The sequence below is a fragment of the Callospermophilus lateralis genome, chromosome 1, assembly GCF_048772815.1.
Source record: "Callospermophilus lateralis isolate mCalLat2 chromosome 1, mCalLat2.hap1, whole genome shotgun sequence".
In the NCBI taxonomy this organism is placed as follows: Eukaryota; Metazoa; Chordata; class Mammalia; order Rodentia; family Sciuridae; genus Callospermophilus; species Callospermophilus lateralis.
The window spans coordinates 207282096-207305770 of NC_135305.1; the positions used below are offsets into that span (position 1 = coordinate 207282096).

The 23675-nt window shown below is 44.8% G+C and overlaps 2 protein-coding genes across 2 annotated transcripts; both read right to left on the reverse strand.

Annotated features, from left to right (window-relative positions):
- Positions 1-2511: 2511 nt before the first annotated feature.
- Positions 2512-5537, reverse strand: LOC143399757 (serine protease 44-like). The gene is made up of 5 exons (XM_076856723.1): positions 5321-5537; positions 4845-5001; positions 4213-4478; positions 3303-3457; positions 2512-2736 (listed from the first exon to the last, which is right to left on the reverse strand). Exons 1-5 carry the CDS (start codon positions 5535-5537, stop codon positions 2512-2514), a joined length of 1020 nt encoding a protein of 339 aa, XP_076712838.1.
- A 13282-nt stretch (positions 5538-18819) lies between these two features.
- LOC143399763 (serine protease 42-like) lies at positions 18820-22791 on the reverse strand. Its single transcript, XM_076856734.2, has 5 exons — positions 22515-22791; positions 22257-22413; positions 21680-21942; positions 20632-20792; positions 18820-19056 (listed from the first exon to the last, which is right to left on the reverse strand). The coding sequence occupies exons 1-5, from the start codon at positions 22789-22791 to the stop codon at positions 18820-18822; spliced, it is 1095 nt and encodes a 364-aa protein (XP_076712849.2).
- Positions 22792-23675: the final 884 nt, after the last annotated feature.

A 23675-nucleotide genomic window follows, 5' to 3' on the forward strand; every position in this document is an offset into this window, starting at 1 on the left:
ACCATTCAAGTGTTTCCATGGCTCGGTACACATCCACCATGACCACAAAAACACTGTATTGACTTGGGGCTTCAAAATAAACCTCAGCCAATTAGTGAATTTGAAAATAAGAATCTTTAAATAATGAGAATCAACAAGAATATATTGTGTTTCAAACCACTGAGTTTGGGGTGATCTCTCCCACAGCAGTAGATCATTGGCATACTTCCTGAAGCTTGAAATCTCCCATCTTTCATCAGGTAGTATGTGCTACACTGAGTTGCCTAGACACTGATAGAGTTGTGTGCAAGGTTGATGAGCATGTCCTTGGGAGGTACACTTGTAAGGAGCAAGTGAAACAGAACTGGGCCTTAGGAGAAGTCGAGCTATAAGGCAGTTGCAACTGAGGTCTCCATTGATCCTACAAGAAGCCTTTCCAATTCATCCTGTATGTAGGGAAGGAGTCCAGGCCTTTCAATCTCTGCATACCAATCACTTGTTACAGGCTGTATTGCAAAGGGATATCATCTTTAGAGAAAGTTTCGCAGCTGAGCACACTTCTTATGAAATTGCAGCTGTGAGTCAGTATTTGCTGCCCAAGGTAGCAATGGCCCATCACAGGCTGCCCACTGATACCCTCTGGTAAGTGGGAGCTCTAGCAGTGGACAAAGGGTGGGAGGAGGCAAAGGTCTGGAGAATGATCAGCAGCAGCCACAAAGTTCACTGGGACAGTAGCCTGGCAGTTGAGAAGAGCCTGTGCATATGCTTGCTCTTCTTTCTCTCTCTCTCTCTCTGTCTATCTCTTTCTCACACACACACACACACACACACACACACACACGCACACCACACAGGCACATACACACACACAGTGAGCCCCTCCTTTCTAGCCTCCTTCCTGTGGGTCCTCTGCTCTTAAGGCCCAGCCCAAAGGCCATCCTGTCTCTGTAGGGCACCCCTGGGATAGGCAGCAAGGAGAGGTCCCAGGGTGTGTGAGTGTGCCACACACCAGCCTTTGGCTCTCATGCTACACTGCTCCCGACTATAGATCAACCAGAATTTGAAGAAAGGACATTGAGAAGGAAAGAGAGGTCAGAAGAGAGGCCTAATGGGAGACTCAGAAATAGGAGGGGAGTGGGCCAGGGTAATCAATGAAACTAGGGCCAGTTTCAATGATGAAACTCCAGCCTAAAAAAAATGGTGTCTTAATCAGTTTTACTGCTAGGATTAAAATATCTGACGAAAACAACTTAGAGGAAGAAAGATTTATTTTGGCTGATGGTTTTAGAGGTTTCAGTCCATGGTCAGCTGACTCCATTGCTTGGGCCTGTGATGAGACAGAACAACACAGAGGAAGGAAAGCTGCTCAGCTTGGGGCAGCCACAAAGGAGACAGAGAGAAAGGGGCCAGGGATAAGAAATAGCTCCCAAGGGCACAACCCTAGTGAACTCCTTCCCCCAACAAGCTCCCAACTCCTCCAGTTCCTGATAATGCCTTCAAGTTATCAATACATTGATGTTGTCAGATCGCTGATGATCCAATCATTTCCCAAAATCTCCCCCTCTAAATATTGTTGCATGGAGACAAAACCCTCCTCATCTGAGTCTTCAAGTCTTTGGGGGATAATTCAGATACAAACCATAATAGATGATGATGTCAGAATCAGGAACAGAGACCATGGGCCACTGGCTGTAATCACTCATCATTTCAAAGGGGGCAGACAAAATCCTCATTTTGGCTCTTTCAGGATTTAATGGAGACTGAGAATATCATCCTTAGTTAAATAGGGACCCAGTTCTCTACAGAGGAAGTTATATGGAAGCAAACATCCCAAGTAAGCAGAGCTTCAGAACACAAAGGAAACTCTCCAACAAACATTTATTCAGTTCACATCTGAAATCTCCACACTCAAAACTGCCTCAACACAACTTGGAGTGTCCCTAATGCAGCCACTAGGGCCCTGAGGAAGAGGTGCCAGTCTGGGGTGCCCCATGAGGCCTGTGTGCCACAGGTACCCACTCACAGAGCCACACTGGGTACAGGGAAACCTGTGCCAACTCCAGGCACCAAGCCAGATGCTAAAGTCCCAGGCCTCACACCTCTGCAGGGACCTGCTAGGGCCTCCTTCACTGCCTCTGCAATCACCTTGCAGGTTGGTGTGACAAAGTCTCAGGGAGACCCTGAAACTAGGGCCAGGTTCTGCCTTCCTTCACCGTGATGAATTCTCTCCTTTGGCAGATGTTCTGCAAGGTGTCCCTAAGTCACCACGCTCCCAATGGCAGGTCTGCTGGCCCTCTAGCTAGAATCAGTTCACCCATATTCCCAGCAGGCACAGGTTGGCTGAGGCAGATGAGCAGAGCACCAGCTGGGACACTTGACAGGCCCCAGTCTCCCTGCTGTGCTCCATGTGGATCTCCTCAGGGGCGATGAATCCCAACCAGAATTTGAAGAAAGGGCATTGAGAAGGAAAGAGAGGTCAGAGGAGAGGCCTAGTGGGAGACTCAGAAACAGGAGGGGAGTGGGCCAGGGTAATCACGGGGTCACCGGGATGACTACACACAGGCTTAACATGAGGAAGTTTGCTGAGTCCAGACAGGAAGCCCGGTTCATTAGAGAAACTATCCAGTCCCTGTAGAAACTAACTTCTGTATATATACCAGGATAGCCAAGGCGACCACAGCCAAGGCCCCAGCTCACAATTCCCACCTGGATCCATGTTGTATTATATTCACAGACTAGGGGGCCCCCAGAGTCTCCCTGGAGAAAGAGAAAAGAAACAAATGGCAGAAATGGATTCGATCTACATCAGAGCAAGCTGATGGTACTTCAAGTTACTGGCAAACGGGGCACACCTGTGGTGTCCCCAGGCACCTGCCAGCTCCTAGTTTCTGTGAGCATGAGATTTCAGAACTGAATATTTTAACAAATAAAAATTATCTATCTACTGAAAAATTTGTGCTCCAAAAAAACTATATAAACAAAGATAATGCACCAACTCTGGGACAGAAATGAATAAACTGCTCACCCAAGTGCATTGCATGTCACATAAAAGTGGTTCAAAACATGGAACTTCATATTATAACCTGCTTGATTCACCACCACTATACCCCCCCACCCCACCCCCCCCACCCCCTGCCAGGCAGAATCCACTACTCTCTCCTGAAGGATTATGTCAGGCTAACTCAGGAGAGTCCTGGTGGCTTGTCCTCGCACACCATTAACTTGAATAAGGGTTAATGGAGGAATTAGGGGACCACCCAGGCTCTTTTGCCTGGGGGGAAGAAAACTGTAATGCAGAGCAGCAAGGGCCCCATGAAACTCACCTGGCAGGAGTCCTTTCCTTCATCATTATAGCCACAGACCGTCCCTTCCTTGGTAAACTGAACTTTAGTTTTTGTCCTTTTCTGAAGCAACTCATTACATTTCTGGTGACGAATAATGTTTAGCTCAGCCTCCTGAAGCTCTTCTGATGCCCTTTCTGAATCTACAGAAAGATAATTTAGGAGTGGATCTGCATGAGTGAGACTAGACAGACACAGTGGTACTTACTCTGAGTCTCAATTCAGTGTGTTCACACACAGGCATCCTCTTAGGAACTGGCTATTGTCCCCAGCTGACCCTGGAGGAAATGAGGTCTAACACTGACATGAGTGTAGGATGATGTTAAGATCCAAACCAAAGCAAAAGTAAAAACAGCCCAGGAGAGGGAAGCCAAAGTCTTGTCAGTCTGAGAAATAACAACCAAACTCTGTCACTCTAAGTATCACCAGGGTGTCCTGTGTATCTATAAAGCAACTTTACTTTCTAGAACAATATCACAGACTCTCAGACACATGGTGCCCCAAAGGTACCAAAATCCCAAATGTCAAGGAATAGGAGGTCCTAAAGCCCACTGAGAGTTTCTGGCCTCTTCTCACAAACAGGAAGCTCCTTAGCTATCAAAGCAGATACTTTTGTGGAGGAACAACTAAAATTCAGTCCCTTACCTAAAATCTACCCTTGAAAGAACCCACCATGCTTGACACCCAAGCCCCCAACTCTTGACAAACCAACAGAAATTCACAAACAGTTGTTAAATTACTCCCTGGCAGCATCTTGTCCCCCCTCCTCCCTTACCCACCTAGTACAAAATCTACCTCCCTGTCCCTCCCTTTAGCTTGCAGACCAACACCAAGCTGCCAGGTATCCTCCTCCTGGGCCTAAGGTTGTTGTAGTCCTGCTTTACAATCTCACCTAGCTCACTTAGCTTGCCCCATCCGGTGACCCAGCACAAGGTATCAGTTTCTACCAAGAAAGACTTTTCAGGGATGCATACAGGCTGAATGTGTGTGGAGTAATTCACAGGGAAGGCCAGCATAGCAAGTGCAATGTCATGTTCGATGACTCCAAGAGGAGAGTAATACTGGTGGATGACAATGTCTTTGACTGGGATCTCGACTGACGTTGGGGCTCGATGTTTCAGGTCTTTGTCCCCCAGCTTCACTGTGTATTCCAGATGGCTACGGAGAGATCCTGAAGGGTCTACACACACATTTCCCTTCCACACAGTCCAGGTACTTCCCAGCCTGACCCCATCCTTGCGGGCCAGCCATCTGCCACTCCCTCCCTCCAAACCACATTCCCTCCCCAACCCTTGACCACTCTAGCCAGCAGTACTCCAAGTGTGGTCACCAGACTAGTATCACCTGTCCACGTGTCAGAATTGCAAATCCTCAGGTCTCATCCAGAATAAATAAAAACTATGGAGGCTCTCACCCCATCCCCCTTTTCAGATGAGGAAGAGGAAACTCTTGGTGGAGGACAAGACTAGCTCCAGGTCACACAGCCCGATCAGGAGCCCACGCCTCTGGGCCCCACTCACTCACCCAAATATGCAGTGGGCTGCAGTAAGCACGAACTGATTGGAGATGAGGGAGCCTCCGCATATGTGTCGATTATTGATCTGCAGGCTCACCTGCCAGGGCCACCTTGTCCGCACGGCTGGCCTTCCACCAACTATCCTCATAGACCTGTGGCCACATGCTGGAGCAGATCAGTGAAGGGAGGGCTGAGAGTAAAACCTGAGCCAGAACCTCAAACCCGGAGGAGCAAGCCACGTCCCTCAGACCCCAGGGCAGGTCCGCATCCCTGAGACTCCTTGGGGAATGGCTGTGTCCCCTCAGATCTCAAGGGCAGGCTGGGTAGCTCAGAGCCCGCACCCAGCACCCGGGGACCGCAGTTCCTGCATCCTCCTCCTGGACCGCAGGGGTCCTGATCACTCAGGCCAGGCAGTCTCTGCGTCAGGGTGTGGCCGAGAAGTCACCTGATGGGAATTCAGTCGTCCTGGAGGAATCACGGTCACCTGAACTAAACACCATAACTGTGGGCCCCGTGGCCACCGGCGGGGTCAGCAGCATCTTGTCGGTGGGCGTAGGGGACTCCGAGGGGTCGGAGGGATCGGAAATGTCGGAGGGCGCGGAGGGCGCGGAGGGCGCGGAGGCCGAGCGGGCCTCGCCAAGCCGTGGCTGCAGGAGCAGGAGCCAGGCCAACAGGCCCAGGAAGCCGCCCCTGAGCGCCATGGTGCGCCGGCCCTGACGCGCCCCCTCGCGGCCGCACCGACCGCCGGTGGCGGGAAACGGCCCCGTGCTCGCGAGGCGAGGCGGTGGCGGCGACGACGGGCTAGGACCCCGCCAAGGGAGTGTGGCTTCCTGGGTTTCCCCTGCCCTCCTTCCCGCCAGGACCGAGGGGCCGGCGCTGCTAGAGTGGTCGTCCTCGAGGGAGACCGCGGACTAAGGCCGCGCTCCCGACGCCCCGCCCCGCCCACGGGGGCAACGCCGGTCGCAGGGGCGACGCCGCGCACTCGCGTCGGGCCTCGCGCTGCGGACTCCGGTGCTGCTGGCCTGGGTCCAGGCCCCCGGGAGCGCGGCTCGGGAGCCCACACCCGCGTCCTTACCCTGGGTTCCCGCAGAGATCGCCACGGCCGCCCCAGCAGAGCCGCAGGCTGGGGTCCGGCTAGGGCCTCCCGCGATCGCCCGCCCCGACTCGGTGAACCCCTCCACAGAAAGGCTGCGCTTCCCACCCCCAGCCGCCCGGCTAGCCAGCCCCCGCCACCTTCTCCGTCGTGGAGATCCACAAGGAAAAACGGCTCGGGATCGTTAGCAGATGGCACTGCCCGCCTTTCCGATTGGCAAAACTGAGGAACAGGAACGGTAACAACCCCAGACACTGACAGGGATGCAGAGAGGCTGGGTCACTCGTACGTGGTGGTACAAATGTGAAATATTCCAGCCAGTCTGGGAAACACATGGACGGTTCCTCGTAAAACAAAATATGCAATTATATACGACCCAGTCATTATACTCCCGGGTCTCTGTTCCCGGAGACATAAGGATTTCTGCTCACACGCACAAACCCACTAAGCTGTACAAATGTTTATAGTCTTTTTCGCAATAGCCGACCTCTGGAATCACCCTGTACTAGTCACCCTTGCCTCCCAAGGATGTATGCATTCTAATCCCTGGGATCTGTGAATGTCACCCCACGTGGACAGCAGAATGTGGTTCGATTAAAACTCTTTGAGATGGAAGGACTATCTGGATTATCCAGGTGGGCCCACCGTAATCAGAGGCTTTCTTGGGTGAGGGAAGCCAGAGAATCCAGGTCAGAGAAAGGTGCGATGCCAGAAGCAGAGGAGAAAGAGATTTGAGGATGTTTCACTGCTGGCTTTGAAAATAGAAGGGACCACAAGCTCACTTGAGTTTATTCATGCTGAGGGGGAAAAAAAAAAACTTTCACACATGATTAGCATATTCATGGGACATATATCTAGACACCAGCACAGTTAGAAAGACAAAAATCATTTGGGTACAGAAGTTTATAAAGATATTGACCTTTCTATTATTTTAGAATCAGGACTAGATAGGGTACCCCTGTTATTTTTTGTTTTATTTCTTGAGTCAGTTTTTCCTCCTGACTATGCTATATAAAAACAATCAGCCACTAGAAGCAAGGCAGAATGTTGGGTTTTGTTTTTGCAATCCTTCCTTGTGGCTAAGATCTTCCATTAAGGCAGATTTGACCAATTGAGTTGCTTAGCATTTCTCTGATTCAGTATCATTAATGCAATATGTTCTGTTATTCCAAATAACACAGGAATTTATAGTTTATTCACATAGGATAACAAGAGGGGCCATTTAATACATCAAGAATTCCATGGTAGAATGCAAAACTTGGCCATGATGCTTTATAGCTCCTCCTATCAAGAGATGGAGTCAGGTACCAATTGTAGTGACACACACCTGTAATCCCAGTGACTTTGGAGGCTGAGGCAAGAAGATCACAAGTTCAAAGCCATCAACAATGAGGTCCTAAGCAACTTAGCAAGACCCTGTCTCAATAAAACAGAAAAGGGCTGGGCATGTAGCTCCGTGGTAAAGTGCCCCTGGGTTCAATCCCCAGTAACAAAAGGGGTTACTGGAGGGGTCAGGTTGTGGTAGAAGCAGCCTTGTCAATTGGGCTATAATGCCCTGGCAAGTCCCATAGTGCTAGAGTTTGTTGTGGTGAATCAAATTGCTGTAAGGAGTTTCTGATATGTCCCAACTCAGGCCCATGGTAATAGATCTCTGCAGTTCTAGAGCAAGACCATACTCTCTGCAGTAAAGGAACCGTACACTCTGAAAAACAACTCCTGGCACTCTACTGAACCATCAAAGAAGCTATGTGCCAGATTATAGGACATTAAGTGACTAAGAGATGGATACTTCCTATCATAAGGTCAATATTAAGTCAGACTTGCAAAGTCATAAATTCAATTGGACAAAACAGCCATCTGTCATTCAATGGAAGTGATATATTTGGAATTGGAGCATGACAGGTCTTGAAAACACAAGTAAGTTACATAAAAATATAGGCTAGCTGGGTGAAGTGGCACATGCCTGTAATTCCAGTGGCTCAGGAGGCTGAGGCAGGAGGATCAAGAGTTCAAAGCCAGCCTCAGCAAAAGTGACGCACTAAGCAACTCAGTGAGACCCTGTCTCTAAATAAAATACAAAATAGATCTGGGGATGTGGCTCAGTGATTGAGTGCCCCTGAGTTCAATCCCTGGTACCAAAAAAAAAAAAAAAAAAAAAACAAAGATATCAGCTAGACTCTCCCCTACATCACCTATTTTGTTGCACTGAAATATATACATGTAGATATTTCTCATAAAGTGATCCTTGTAAAAATTGTGAATTTTATTAATGTTCCTTTAATCTACTTCTATTCAGTATTTCATGTGAGGAACTAGTAAATAGGCATAAACACTCTCCTATAGTATGATGTTGACTTAAGAAAACACATTGTGATTGAGTCTCAAGATCAACTATCAGGGGATATCATTTTATCCAGAATATCATTTTTACTTAAAAGGAATGGCTAATAATCAAACTAGTCATTTACACTCGAGTATTTGGCAGACATTTTCTCAAAAATAAACAAGGTTAGAATCTGAAACTTTAAGAGAAATAATTGACAATATTTGTTGTCAATTATACAATTCAATCTTTCAAGAGAAAATTTGAATTTTAGAAAGTTTGTATTTGCTACCATGAACTCAACAACTTTCCAACAATTAAAGGCTTCTGAAAGTAGTTGCCTGGACCTCATGTTCTTGTTCAGACACCAGTTGCAGCAACCTGCACAACTGTTATTCGGAAACCAGATGAGGGGCTGTGGGGGATGAAGAAAAGAGACATAGAAAAAGCTGAGTTCAGGTGGGCACTAACCTCTGATGGAGGAGCAGTGACCCAGAGGTGGCTCAGCACGTTTATTATATCAGTTTCATCAAAAGGTTATCTGTGGGAAAGTTTCTACAAAGCAGGCAGTCTGAAGGACGCAGGACTGGTGAGACATCGGGGTTATTTTGTTATGCTCAGAATTCTCTATCCCCGAGAGCTCTGCCTGAGCGCAAGGTCTGAACTTGACAGCTCTGTGCTTTTGCAAGGAGCCTCCTCAGGTCAGCCTCACCATACCAACTGGGCCATCTTGACCTGCACCTTTGTACAGGATGTTCCAGCCCAACACAACCACAAGGCAATTAGAGGCCATGATTCAAATTACCACTCTCCACAAACAATGGTGGTCATATTAACGAGTGTGATTCCTTTTTATATTGTATAATGAAATGTCAAAATACAGAAAAATCTGCATAACTATGTGAACCAATATTTTCCAGTGGTTTTACAAAGTGGGTAAAAGATCCATTGAGAATGGAAGATGGACCAATGGGTTTCAATGTAATAAGTACAAAAAGTGGGGCTGTGGTTGTGGCTCAGCTGTAGAGCACTTGTCTAGCATGTGTGAGGCGCTGGGTTCGATCCTCAGCACCTAATAAAAAATAAATAAATAAAATAAAGGTATTGTGTCCAACTACAACTAATAATAAGTACAAAAAGATTTGGTACAGGGCTGGGGATGTGGCTCAAGCGGTAGCGCGCTCGATCCTAAACACCACATACAAAGATGTTGTGTCCGCCGAAAACTAAAAAATAAATATTTAAAAAATTCTCTCTCTCTCTCTCTAAAAAAAAAAAAAATGACAAAAATATTTGGTACAGTGTAAGTAATAAAAGGGCACAGTGGTGCACGCCTGTAATCCCAGCCTCAGTAACTTAGCAAGGCCTTATGCAACTCAGTGAGACCCAGTCTCTAAATAAAAATATAAAAGAGGGCTGGGGTTGTGGCTCAGTGGTTAAACCCCTCTGGGTTCAATCTCTGGTACATAACAAAAAAAAAGGACATCTACAATTACTGTTAAAAGCTTTTAAAATACTAACCTTCCTAGCTGTATGTCTATGTGAAGCTGAGTTTTCTTCACATACTTCAACCAAAATAATAATTAAATGCAGAAGAGAATGATATTCCAGCTGTCCTCTATTAAGCCTGACATTACAGAAATTTGAGAAACTGTAAAACAATACTATTCTGCACAACAAAGTTTTCTTTTGGAAAAATACAGCTTTTTTAATAAAAAGTTATGTTGTTTGTCTGAGTGGACTTATTTTTATTTTAAGTAAGTAATAAAATATATTTTAATATGTTTTAATTTCTAATGCAGTAAATACTGGGAGGTATAAACACATAAACCAGACTCTAGGATCCTCAGTCATTTTTGAGAGTATAAGATAATCCTGAAATCAAAAAGTTTGAGAACTTCTTTTCTGTTGTGCTTTTTATCTCTTTACTGTGATTTTTCACACCTATCTTTATTTCCTTCCTCTGTTTTATTTGGGAATAATTTTCTTTTTCTAGCTTTTTCAAGTAGAAGGTTGGATAATGAACTTAAAATCATTGTTTTTCCAAATATACCTTTAAAGTTATAAATTTCCATCTTGAGCACTGTGTTAGCTACATCCCACAAAATTTAATGTTATAATTTCTTTATAATTTGATGCAAATATTTTCTAATTTCCCTTTGATTGAAAGGGTTCTTTCAAAATATATTAATTTCCACCAGGTACAGTGGCCCATGCCTGTAATCCCAGTTTGCTAAGGCAAGAGAATCCCAAGTTCAAAGCCAGCCTCAGCAATGGCAAGGCACTAAGCCACTCAGTGAGACCCTGTCTCTAATACAAAATAGGGCTGGGGATGTGGCTCAGTGGTCAAGTGCCCCTGAGTTCAATTCCTGGTACTCCCCTCTCACAAAAAAGAAATATATTAATTTTCTTATATTTTGAGATATCTCTGTTATTTATTTCATTCCATTGTTGTTGGAAAACATACTCAATGATTTCAATCACTTCACCTTTATTAATACATGTTTTATGGCTCAAGATATGATCTTCCTTGGTGAATTTCCACATGAGCTTGAAAGGATAGTGCTGCTCAGGTCTTCAATATCCTTTCCCATTTTAAAAAAATTTTTCTAGTTGTTGATGGACCTTTATTTTATTTATTTATTTATTTACTTACTTATTTATTTATTTATTTATGTGGTGCTGAGGATTGAACCCAGTGCTCACACATGCCAGGCAAGCACTCTACCACTGAGCCACAACCCCAGACCTCTTTTTTTTTTTTTTTTTTTTTTTTTGTCTACTTATTCTACCAATGATTGAGACAGGTGTGTTGAAATCTCCCATTGTGATTATGAATTTGTATCTTTTTACTTTCAATGCTTCAGAGATGTTAAAACTATGTCATTAGGATTATGTCTTCTTGAGAAATTATACCTTTCATAATTATGAAACATTCCACTTTACCTATGGCTATCTTCCTTTTCCTGAGTTCTACTTTTAAATACATGTTATAGCTTTCTTATCATTTACATGTGTATGTTTTTCCTCTTATTTTTAACTTCGTCATGCTTTATACTTCAAGTACATTCCTGGTCTTTCTTTTTGCAGTCTAAAAATCTTTGAATTAAGCCATTCAGACCCTTTATAGTTAATGTAATTATGTGGTTGAATTTAAATCTACCATCTTGCCATTTGTCCTCTGATTGGTTCTATATTCCATCTTTTCACTTTTCCTTCCATAGCTTGGATTAACTACTAGAATTCCATATTCACCACCACTGGCTTAATAGATACATCTCATTATTTTTTAGTGGTTGCTGTAGTGTTTTTAATAGATCTTTAACTTATCATAATTTACCTTTAAATAATATTACATCATTTCACTTATGATGTGATTTAAAATTTTTTTAAAAAACAGCCTTTAATGTTTTAATGAAGTTACCATCTCTGAAGCACATCATTTCTTTGTAATGGTCTAAGATTCCCTCTGGTATCTTTTACTTCAACCTGAAAAACTTCCTTTAATGTTGCTTGAAGTCCGGGAAGGGATTTGCTGAGCTTTTGTTAATAAAAGTCTTCCTTCACTTTCATTTTTGGAAGATATTTTAACTTGATAATGGAATTCTACATTGACTTTTTTCCTTTCAATATTTGAAGATGATGCTCTAGTATCTTCTGACTTGCCCAACTCATGAAGAGAGGTCTATAGCATTTAATATGTCCTTTTTCTAGTTAATTTTAACTCATCACTGAGTTTTGAATAGTAATTCAATTATTAATGTTCAGTGGTGTGGTTTTCTTTGTGTTTAGTTTGCTTGGGATTCATTCATTCAGTGCTTCTTGAATGCTGACTTAGTTTTTATCAAATTTGTAAAATTCTCATTGTTTCTTCAATTTTGTTTTGTGTTTTGTTTGTTTGTTTTGCTCCCCCTATCTTCTTCTTTATTCTGAACTCTAATTGTTCATGGGTCAGATCATTTCATATTGGCCTACAGATCAAATTACCAGACCAAATTGCTTTGTCTGTGCTTCAGAATGGTTTCTATCACTGTGCCTTCAATTCTACTAATACTTTATTCTTTGGTGTCTAATCTGTGGTTAAACTAATCCAGTTTACTTTTCACTTCAGATGTTGTAGCTTTTAGTTCTAACAATTCCATTTGGATCTCTTTTTTAAACTTCTCTCCTAATTATGTTCATTTAAAAAAAAAATTCTTAAGCAAATTTAGTGACAGGTATTTTTAAATCTTTGTCTACTAATTTTATCATAACTGTCATTTTGTATCTGTTTCTACTGACTTTTCTGTTACAGGTCATAATTTTCTGCTTTTTCACATTTCTAAAAATACTTAATGAATGCTCAACACTGTAAATGTTACATTATTGTCTATTTGAATTATATCATCTGTCTTTAAAATTTGGTATCCATGTTAGTTACTTGTAGTTTACCTTCATCCATCTGAGATTTTTTTGGTTTGGGTTTTGTCTTTGCAGTGCTGGGGATCAAACCCAGGGCTCCTGAGCATGCCAGAAAAGCTCTTTACCACTGAACCACACCCCAGTCCCAATTGAGGCTATTTTTCAAGTTTGTTAGGATGAGCCCAAAGCAGCCTTTACATTAGGACTATCTATATTAAGGCTTGAGCTTTGCCAGGTCTCTACTGATGGCCCAAGTACTCAGTGAGGGTCCTCCTCTCTGGTCAGATTAAACTTGAGTGTCTCCCAGTACCATATGAGTGCCGAGAATCATTCAGCTTACAGCTCTCTGACCTTGGTTTTTTCCCAACCTTCTGGAAATTTCTCTTTCACTGTTATCTCTATCCCAGGCAGCAGGGAATGGCAAACATTCTCCACACAGTACCAGAAAGTAAATATTTTAGGCTTGCAGGCCACATATGGTGTCAGGGAAAGCTAGTGGAGACAAATGTCTGCATCACACATATTCTTTTTTTCTTTAATAATCCTTTTTAAAATGTGTAATTCATTTTTATTGAAGGCCTGATTCAAAAATAGACTAGGTCATGAATTGGCCCCAAAACCATAGTTTGCGAATCCCTGCTCTACAGTATTCTGACCTGCCTCATCCTTCTGGAACTCCAATCTCTGTCTCCTTAACTCAGTGACATTACTCAGTCTGGTTGGGTTTCCCTCCCTGTGCCATCTGAAAATTGCCCCCCACATGGGAAGCCAATATCATTACAGGTCTCGCCTCACCTGCTTCCCTGCTTTCTGGGATCACAGTCCTAGACTATCTATTGTCCTGATGCCTGAAAAGTTATTTATTTTGTCTAGTTTTCTAATTGTTTATAATAGGAAAGCAAATTCTATACTGGATGTTCCTTCATGGCCCTACCACCATTTTGAATTTTTAAAAAATTAAATAACAGAATAACACTTATACTGATTTCTACATCTCCTGGTGTCCTGAAAATGCTCACATTATCTCCTTTTTTGTTTAAAGAACTGTCTAACCCAAAGACTGGAGTTAGCCCTACTTTTTTGAAAATTCCTAATCTAATCTGGTGATAAAGCTGGAAATCAGCATCCTTGGCAACTTCCTTCTCTTCCTCTCCCATCCCTTGACACCCCCTCCCCTATCCTACTGTGGACAGTCACTTAGAAATGTAGGAAAGCAAAGAGAGTGGGGAGTTGGGAGTTGGACCTTTCCTTCTTTCTCATTTCTTTTTTGGCTACTCAAGACATAGGTGCTTGGTAGTTTGCAAATCACATTTTTACTTTGCAACTGGTAAGCCACAGAGAACTTAAATGTGCCTGAAAGGTAAAGGCAGATTTTAAAGCTCCTGCTGCTGACCTCTGGGAGAAGCCTGAAAGGCTACTGAGTGAAGACAGTACAGTGCCTGCATCAAAGAAGTCATGAAGAACCAATGTGTGGTGAGGGTCAGTCCCTCAAAATCATTAAGTCCTCCACTCTTCTCCTAACAGAGACAATCTAAATGGAGAGGATTTGGCTTCTTTCTCTCAACATAATGTTTTTGAATTTCATCCATGTAATTGTGTATATCAGGAGTTTCTTATTCTTTTTGTTTGTTTGTTTTTAAAAATGAAGAAAAAATTTTATCCTTTTTTATTGTTGAGTAGTATTTCATTGTTTACCATTCAATTATTGAAAGACATTGGAGTTATTTCTAAGATTCTGGTTATTATGAATATTTATATGTAAGTTTTTCAGTGAACATTGTTGCCCCATTTTTCCAGTCTGTGACTTTTATTCCCATTTTCTTAACAGTAGCTTTTGAAGAGCAGATTTTAATTTTGGTGAAATCCAAAACACACTTTTTTTTTTTAACCTCGCATTGTCCACAATTCTTGTGACCTATGTTAAGTTTCTTTGACTCCACGAGGACCATAGATATTTTTCTTCTAGAAATTTGATAGATTAAGGTTTTACATTTAGTTCTACAATTAATTTTGAGTTAGTTTTTCTAAACAATGCAAGGTAAAGACAAAGGCTCATTTTCTAGAACCATTTATTTTTTTATTTTCCATGATGCTAGTGACCATACCCAGGGCCTTGCTGGCAAGTGCTCTACCTCTGGCCTATACCCCCAGCCCTTAGCACTATTTATTAAAAAGATCATCAGTCCCCTCACTGAGTTACCTCAGGTTGAAATTCATTGGTCATATCGTGTACCTCTATCTGGTCTCCTCCTGTGCCATTGATCTGTATTTCTGCTTTTATGCCAATACAAACTTGTCTCATTATATCTCTATAATAAGTCTTGAAATCCACTATTCTTCATGTTGGTTATTGTAGGTCCTTTGATTTCCATACTCATTTTAGAATCAGCTTATCCATTTCTATTTAAAAAAAAAAAAAACTCCAGCCTGAAAAACATAAAGAAACTTGGAGGCATAACACTACCAAATTTCAAGACTAACTTTAAAGCTTTAGTGGCTGGGACAGTGACGAATTGGTAGAAGAGTATAAAATTGGGTTGGGAACTGAATAGAGTCCGGAAATAGGTGCTAATATACATTGTCAATTGGTAGTAAAAATAAAGGCACTTTGAACAAACATAAAAGACATGGGAAAAATATACCTGGATCCTCTTCTCATGACAAACAAAAATTAATCTGTTGATCAGAAACCTAAAACTATAAAGCTTATAAGAGACAAACAGAAGAAAAATCTTTGCTATCACCAGTTCAGAAAGTGCACAAATTAGCTGGGCACAGTGGCACATGCTGCAGTCCCAGCAATTTAGGAGGCTGAGGCAGGAGGATGAGAAGTCCAAAGCCAATCTCAGCAACTTAGTGAGGCCCTAAGCAACTTAGCAAGACCCTGTCCCTAAATAAAAAATTTAAAAAGGGCTGGGGATGTGGCTCAGAGATTAAGAGCCCTGGGTTCAATCCCTGGGAATGAAAGAAAGAAAAAGAGAGAGGAGGGAAAGGAAGAAAGGAAAGAAAGAAGAGGGGAGGGGAGAGAAGGAGAGGAGAGGAAAGAAAGAAAAGAAAGTGAACAAATTAGACTTAAGACTTTTTTAAAAACAGATACAACATTCTTTCATACCTTTATTTTATTTATTCATTTTTATGTGGTGCCAAGGATCTAACCCAGTGCCTTACACGTGCTAGGCAAGTGCTCTACCACTGAGCCACCAACCCAGCCCTGGACTTAGGATTTTAATCTGAAGAATACTTATGAATTGGCAATAAAAAGATAAGCAACCCAATTAAAATGGGCAAAAGAAAAGACACTTCACAAAAGAAGATACAAGGGGCTGGGTTTGTGGTTTAGTGATAGAGCACCTGCCTAGTGTGTGTGAGGCACTGGGTTTGATTCTTAGCACCGCATGTCCACTGACAAGTAAAAAATATTTAAAAAAGAGAAGAAGAAGAAGAAGAAGATGCGAAAGTAATCAATGGCACATGAAAAGGTGCCCAATGTCATAAATGATAGGGAAATGCAAATTAAAACCTCAGTGAGCTACCACTTCCTCTTATTAAAATTGAGCAAAAAAAAAAGTACTAATGAGGACATGGGTCAACTGGAGCTCTCATTTATCGCTGACAGGAGTATAAAATGGTCCAACCAATTTGGAAAACTCTTTGGAAATTTCTAAACAAGTTAAACATGTTATCTACCCTATGAACAAGTTCCACCATCAGGTTTCTTCCCAAAAGAAGTGAAAACATGTACACCAAAAGTCTAGTGCTGGGGGCTGGGGCTGGGGCTGGGGCTCAGGGGTAGAGCGCTTGCCTTGCATGCCTGAGGCACTGGGTTCGATCCTCAGCACTTTGTAAAAAATAAATAAAATAAAGGCATGCTGTCCATGGACAACTACAAAAATAAATTTTTTTAAAGGAATGAACTAATGGTACATGTAACAATAGGGATGAATCTCAAAATACACAGAAGGTAAGAAGACAGACCCAAGAGAGCACTTACTCTCCGATTCCATTTGTATGAGATGTACAACATGGGAATCTAGTCTGAGAATCATCAGAACAGTGGCTCTTTCTGGGAGGAGATGACAAAAGGGCACATCCTGAAGCGATGGAAATATTCTCTATCCTGATCTGGAGGATATGGGGTGGGGTACTGTGCATTTGACTCTGTAAAAACTACCTTGGTAAAGAAAATAAAAATATAGAAATACATTGAGTTAATATGATCATTTATCAACTTAAGATTTTAACCTTACTTAAGATTTTAACCTTATCAATTTTTTAAAAAATATATAGACAAGGAAACAATGAAATGGGGAAATAGAAAAAAGAATCGAGTCTAAATAATAACTGGAAAAATCTATATTCACAACAATCCAGAAATAAAGCTCCAGATAACCAACTGAGTAGCTGTAATGAGATTTTTCTATGAGTAACTGAGACTCATGACAGTGACTTAATGAAAAGTGAAGCTTATTTCTCTATTGGATAAGGGCTGCAGGGTCATCCCTACAAATAACAGGAAGCCAAATTCTTTCTGAATTGCTGTCTCATACACATAGCATGTACCTCCTGTCCCAAGACAGCTGCTCAAGCTCCAGGTACCACATATACAATCAAGCCAGAAAAGAAGGGATAAATAACAAGCAATTTGGCCTCCTTTCAAAAATATATCCCAGAATTCATAACAACACTTCTGTTTATATGTACTTAGACGTAACATGTACCATGCATGAACGTGAGGAAGATATAGAAATGTGTCTTTATTTTGATCATCTATATGCCCAGGGAGGAGAGGAAGGAAAAGAAGAGAGGAGGAGAGGAAGGAAAAATATCAGAGGAAATGATCATCAGTCTCTTGAGAAGCACCCTGATCTATCACTTCCTTCAGCCTCAGCCCTTTGTTTTCCCTAAGGCCTGACCAACCCTACTGGGGGCTCAAGGCTTTAAACATATGGGGGAGGAGCAGAAATCAGGTACAGTTTGGGTTGTAACTCCCTGATCTCCCTCTGGCTTACGATCTCTCACTTCCTGCTTCCCAGAGCCAACAACAACTAGCAAACTTCGCTTCAAAGCTCCATGCAGAAATGCTGATGGCTACGAGCAGCACCACAGCAGAACTCAACTGGCTAAAACCATCTGTCCAACACACATGGGCGCAGGCAGGGCCTCTCCTCTCACTCTATGATCTAAGAAGAATAACAACATCTTCCTAAGTTTCACATGAGAAATGTTCTTTGCAGGGTCCCCACACCCCAGGCCAGTACAGCAGCAGAACACACGCAGCAGTCTTCAAACATTTATTGAGTTCACATCTGAAATCTCCACACTCAAAACTGCCTCAACACAACTTGGAGCGTCCCCAGTGCAGCCACTAGGGCCCTGAGGAAGAGATGGGGTGCCCCGTGGGGCCTGTGTGCCACAGGCTACCCACTCACAGAGCCACACTGGGTACAGGGAAACCTGTGCCAGCTCCAGGCACCAAGCCAGATGCTAAAGTCCCAGGCCTCACACCTCTGCAGGGACCTGCTAGGGCCTCCTTCACTGCCTCTGCAATCACCTTGCAGGTTGGTGTGATAAAGTCTCAGGGAGACCCTGAAACTAGGACCAGGTTCGGCACTTCCTTCACGGTGATGAATTCTCTCCTTTGGTAGATGTTCTCCAAGGTGTCCCTGAGTCACCACGCTCCGAGTGGCAGGCCTGCTGGCCCTCTAGCTAGAATCAGTTCATCCATATTCCCAGCAGGTAGAGCATGGGCCAGGTATAGGTTGGCTGAGGCAGGTGAGTAGAGCACCAGGCTGGAACACCTTGCAGGCCCCAGTTCTCTGCCAGGCTCCACTTGAGGCTCCCCAGGGGCAATCGATTCCAACCAGAATTTGAAGAAAAGGCATTGAGCTTGGCATGGGGCTCATGCCTGAAATCCCAGCAAATCAGGAGGCTAAGGTAGGAGGATCTCCAGTTCAAAGCCAACCTCGGCAAAAGTGGGGTGCTAAGCAACTCAGTGAGACTAAATGAAATACAAAATAGGGCTGGGGATGTGGCTCAGTGGTCAAGTGCCCCTGAGTTCAATCCCGGTACCAAAAATAAATAAATAAAATAAAGGGCATTGAAAAGGCAAAGGAGATTGGAGGCCTAGTAGGAGACCCAGCAACAGAAGGGAAATGGGCCAGGGTGATCACAGAGTCACTAGGATGCCCACAGGCAGCGTAAGACTCTCCAGTAGAATGAGGAACAACACCGAATACCAAGGAACAGCCTGGTTCACCGTTGCAACCACCCACTTGCTGTAGAAGCTGAGATAAGTATAAACTCCAGGAAAGTCTGAGTGACCACAGGCAACGCCCCAGCTCACAATCCCCACCTGGATCCATGTCTCATTAAATTCACAGCTCATGGGGCCCCCAGAGTCTCCCTAGGGAAAGATAAAGAAACAAACTGCTGGAATGGAATTGACGTCAGAGTAGATGATTGGCACGGCAAGGTGCCAGGGAGACAGACACATAGGGCTTCCTTGGTCACCCCACAGGCCCTGCCCAGGCCAGGCTTCTGTGAACATGAGAACTGTATATGTAAATATGGAAATTGAAAAGTTATTATGGCTATTTCCCAAACCTCAGTGGTCGTTAAACATTTTGAATATTACCTCTGCACCACAGCCCCCAAATCCTTATACTGAACTTGGAGTTTCTTTGAAACTCTTGACCTATGTAGCAAACTCCCCCTAGTCCACTCATACACATCCCATACATATTCCAACTCCAGCACAAGTCAACATCCCTGTCCCAAACCTGCTCCACTAGCCCCACTACCAGTCACCTCTAGGAGAAACCCAGGGTCTTCTCAGCCCCTCCCTCAACACCAGTACCCTATGATCTTCACCATTCCACCTCAAACACATGTCCTATGGCTCCTTGCTGCCCCATGCCCTGCTTGGGATCCAATGGTGATCCCTAGATGATGAAAACTGCTCTTAAATTTCAGTCTAGGCACCACACAACCAAGAAAGTCACTGACTTAAAAGGCAAATCTGATCACACTCACCCAGGCTCCATCCCAGTCCTGCCTGAGCCAGACTAAAACTTGGCCCTGCACCCAGGCTCACTCTACCTCCCCACCCCACCCACTCACCTCTCTGGCCACATCTGCTATCCCATTGCTCTACATGTTTAAATCAACCTTCAACTGAAGATCTGCCCCCAGACCTCTGGGACACTGTACATGCTGAGCCCTTTCCCTACATGAAGACTCTGCCTCTCACAGAAGTGACTGGTAGTGGGGACAGTGGAGCAGGTTTGGAAAAAAGACAGGCTGAGTTTCTCTTGGAATGTTTTAAAGTCTTGAAGGTAGCAGAGCTGATGGATAGATGGGGTTGGGTACTTGGGTTCACAGAAGGGAGAAATCATTCAGTAGAGGTAAGGACTTTGGCCCTCTCTCTGCACAGGTGAAAATCAAAATATTCAGGGTTCTTGGAACTTCTTCTTTATTCATTCCAACAATAAAGTTCTTTCCAATACATGCAAATATGCATCTGATAAGACTAGGCCCAAATTCCTCTTCCTCAGGGACAAAGCTTGGTGGAGAGGGAAGAACATAGGCCTGGGAGAGGTACTCCCAGGATAACCTTGAATTGATGTCCTTGGACCTCCCCTTCCCCATATGGATAGTAGGCACTGTGTCTGTGTTGCTGGGTCGTGATGTGGGTTAACTGGGATCATTTGGGCTAGCACTCACACTGGCGGGGTGAGTGCTGCACAGGAGAGCTCAACTAGTGAAACACAATGTGGACATCACCCAGCCCACCTTCAGCACCCTAGCAGTGCCCCAGATAGCGAGGGCTGCTCCCTTTTGAAGAAACAGGCCAGACCAGCTAAGGGAATCTAGGGGGTCACTCCTTGTGCACCTCCTTAGCTCAACTAGGGGTAAATGGAGGAGGCACAAATAACTCAGGACTTGCACTTGAGAATGAGGAAAGGGCATGCAAACTTACCTGACAAGAATCCTTTCCTTTTTTGGTATCACCACATATCATCCCTTTCAAGACCAGATCCCTTTTAGATGACAAGGCTGTCTGTATCTTCTTATTACATTCTTGATAAAGGATGATTTGTTGGTCCACTTCCTGTAGAATCTCTGTTGAATTCATGTCCGCTAATGAAGAAAATAAGCAGCGTGTGAATCTGTACAAGTCAATAGTAAGCCCCCTGCATCCAGTCTGACCCTGAAAGACAGTAGGACAGTTTGTATTGTCCCCATTTGACATAGGAGGGATCTGAGGCCCAAAGGTGACACAGAGAAAGGCAGGGTAAAAGGCAAAACCAAGTCAGGAAAAGGAAGAATATTTCAGAAGGGGGAGAGGCAAGTCCTTAGTATCCTGAGAAATGACAACCAAGCATTTGTCACTCGTGAGTTTTGATAGTAATGGTAACGGGGTGTCCTTAGCATCAGTAAATCAACTTCACATTTTAGGGAAGGATCACAGGCTCTTGGACAGGTAGCATGTCACAGGTACCAAATCCAGCCTCTTCCCAAGGATAGGAAGTTGTACAGCCTCAGGTCCAGAACAGGAATCTCAGACTCTGCATACACTTCAAGAGACAAGAAGCTCCCTGTCCTAAAGACAGCTACTCTCAATGAGAAGCAGCTCTGACTGGCAGACAGTTCATCACCCCCTGAGCAGAAATCCTCTCTGGAGAGAACTCCATGTATCTGGATATCTCCTTGTTGAGGGGAACACACACACACACACACACACACACACACACACAAATCCCTCAAACCAGCTCACCATGTGCCCCCAAAATCTGCATAAGGAGCATACATTTCAACTCCTGGCTGAGCAACTCCAATTCCCAGGCAAAAGTGACTTTCCTAAATTTCTTGGTCACCCAAGCCATTCAGGACCCATTACCTCGACTGCTCTTAATCTGCAATCCCTTTACCTCCCGGTCTTTCCCTCTCTTTGGCCTTCATTTCTGTTTCAAGGATAAGGCTGCTTCTCCTCTCTCCCCAGTTTGCTTCTGATCTGGAAGTCTTACCTTCTTGTTTTGTTTTGCCCCACCCAGTCACCCAGCACTTGGTCCCAGTTTGCACATGGAAAAGCTCAGAAGGGACGCAGATAGGGTGGATAGTAGAGGTAAAATTCACAGGGTAGAGGAGGCGAAGAAGGGCAATGTCATTTATAACCGTTGCAGCTGTTCGGAACTTAGGATGGACAATGATGTTCCGGATGGGGATCACCAGACTTGTCTTTTGTGTACTGAGACGCCGATCTCCCATCTTCACGCTGTACTGCAAAGGACTGTGGGAGAGAGGACATGCTCCTCACCCTGGGAAGCGTCCCTCCTGCCCTTCCCATCCGAGATGGTTCCCAGCATGACCCCAACCTTCCTCGCCACTCTCCCCAACACCCAGATCTCTAGCACCAAATCGTCTCATTTTGGGTCTCCCTCCAAATCCTCTTAAGTACCTTTAGTAAAGAGAGAACAGTACAGAAACTTTCCCCTTTCCACCGAATGTGTTTTTGTTTTACCAGTTGGCCAGGGTGGTGGGCCAAGGGGTGTTGGAGGAGAGCAGGGCCGCCTGCAGGACCCCGCATCTCCATCTGCCCCTCACCTTATGATGCAGTGCGCGGCGGTCAGCACCCACTGCGGCGTGATGAGGGAGCCTCCGCACACGTGCTCCTCCTTGATGCGCACGCTCACCTGCCAGGGCCACTTCCCCTCCTCGGCGTTAAAGCCTCCAGTAATCTTCAGGAAGGGCCGGCCACACACTAGACCAGGATATGCAGGGAGAAGGACTGGAAGAGTCAGGTCCCGCCTGCGAGCCCGTGCCCGGCGACCCCTGCGTCCCAGTGCTCCGCAGCCGGCTCACCTGGGGCGTGCTCACCCGAGGAGAACGCCAGCAGGTGCGGCAGCACCCCGATCGGGCCGTGCGTGGGAGCCACCTGGGTGCGCGTCTGCATGGACGGGGCGTCTGTGTGCGCCACCGACTCCCCTGTAGGAACCTCCTGCCCGCTCGCCCCCGAAACCTCGCCGCCCGTGGGCCCAGAGGACGTGAGGGGCGCGGCGGATGCGTAGGCCTCGCCGAGCTGCGGCTGCAGAAGCAGGAGCCAGGCCAGCAGGTCCAGGCAGCCGCCCCGGGACGCCATGGTGCGAGGGCCCTGCGGCGCCCCCTCGCGGCTAGGTTGCCTGCCGATGGCGACCACGAGGCGCACGAGGCGGCAGCCGGCAGGGTAGGACCAGGACATGGGGGTGTGGCTTCCTGAGTTTCCCTCGACCTCACTCCGTCTGGACCCAGGGGCAGGCGCTGCTGCGGTGGCAGTCCTCGATGGAGACCGCTGCCTAGGGTCGCGCTCCAGACGTCCAGCCTGGATCCTTGTAGTTGACATATGGTCCCCAGTGTTGAGATGGTGGAACCTCGAAGAGGTGGGGCCTAGAGGACGTGCTTAACTCATTGAGGGTGCTTCTCTTGGAAAGGATTAGTGTAGCTCTCATAGGACCCCAGTTAGTTCACATGAGAATCATTTTAAAAATAACCTGGCCCTGAAGTTTCTCTGGTTTCCTGTCACCATATGATTCCACCCTCTTGCACATGTTTCCCACCATGATGCAATCTGCTGGGTTGTGATATAATAGCATCAGAGCTGAGCAGATACTAGCACTATGATCTTGAACCTCCATATCTGTGAGATAAATATCCTTCCTTTACAAAGTACCCAGCCCCGGGTATTTTGTTATAGTAATAGAAAATAGACTAATACAGCAAGTGAAAACACAAATGGATACCATCCCCCTTCCCTGTGACCACTTATAAGCTACTCATTTCACTCCAATTGTAGCAGGCTGCCATCCTCATACCCAGATCTAGTGCAGTGGCACAAATATTGTGCCCAGAATGATAGGCAAGCTGAAAAGATAAGTGCTCTGCAGCAGCTCTGTCTGAGGTGACTGAATTTATTTGAAAGAAGAGGGTTAGGATTAGTACACACTAAAAGTATTGCTTAAAACAATAGAGGTCTTATTGGTCAGCAAT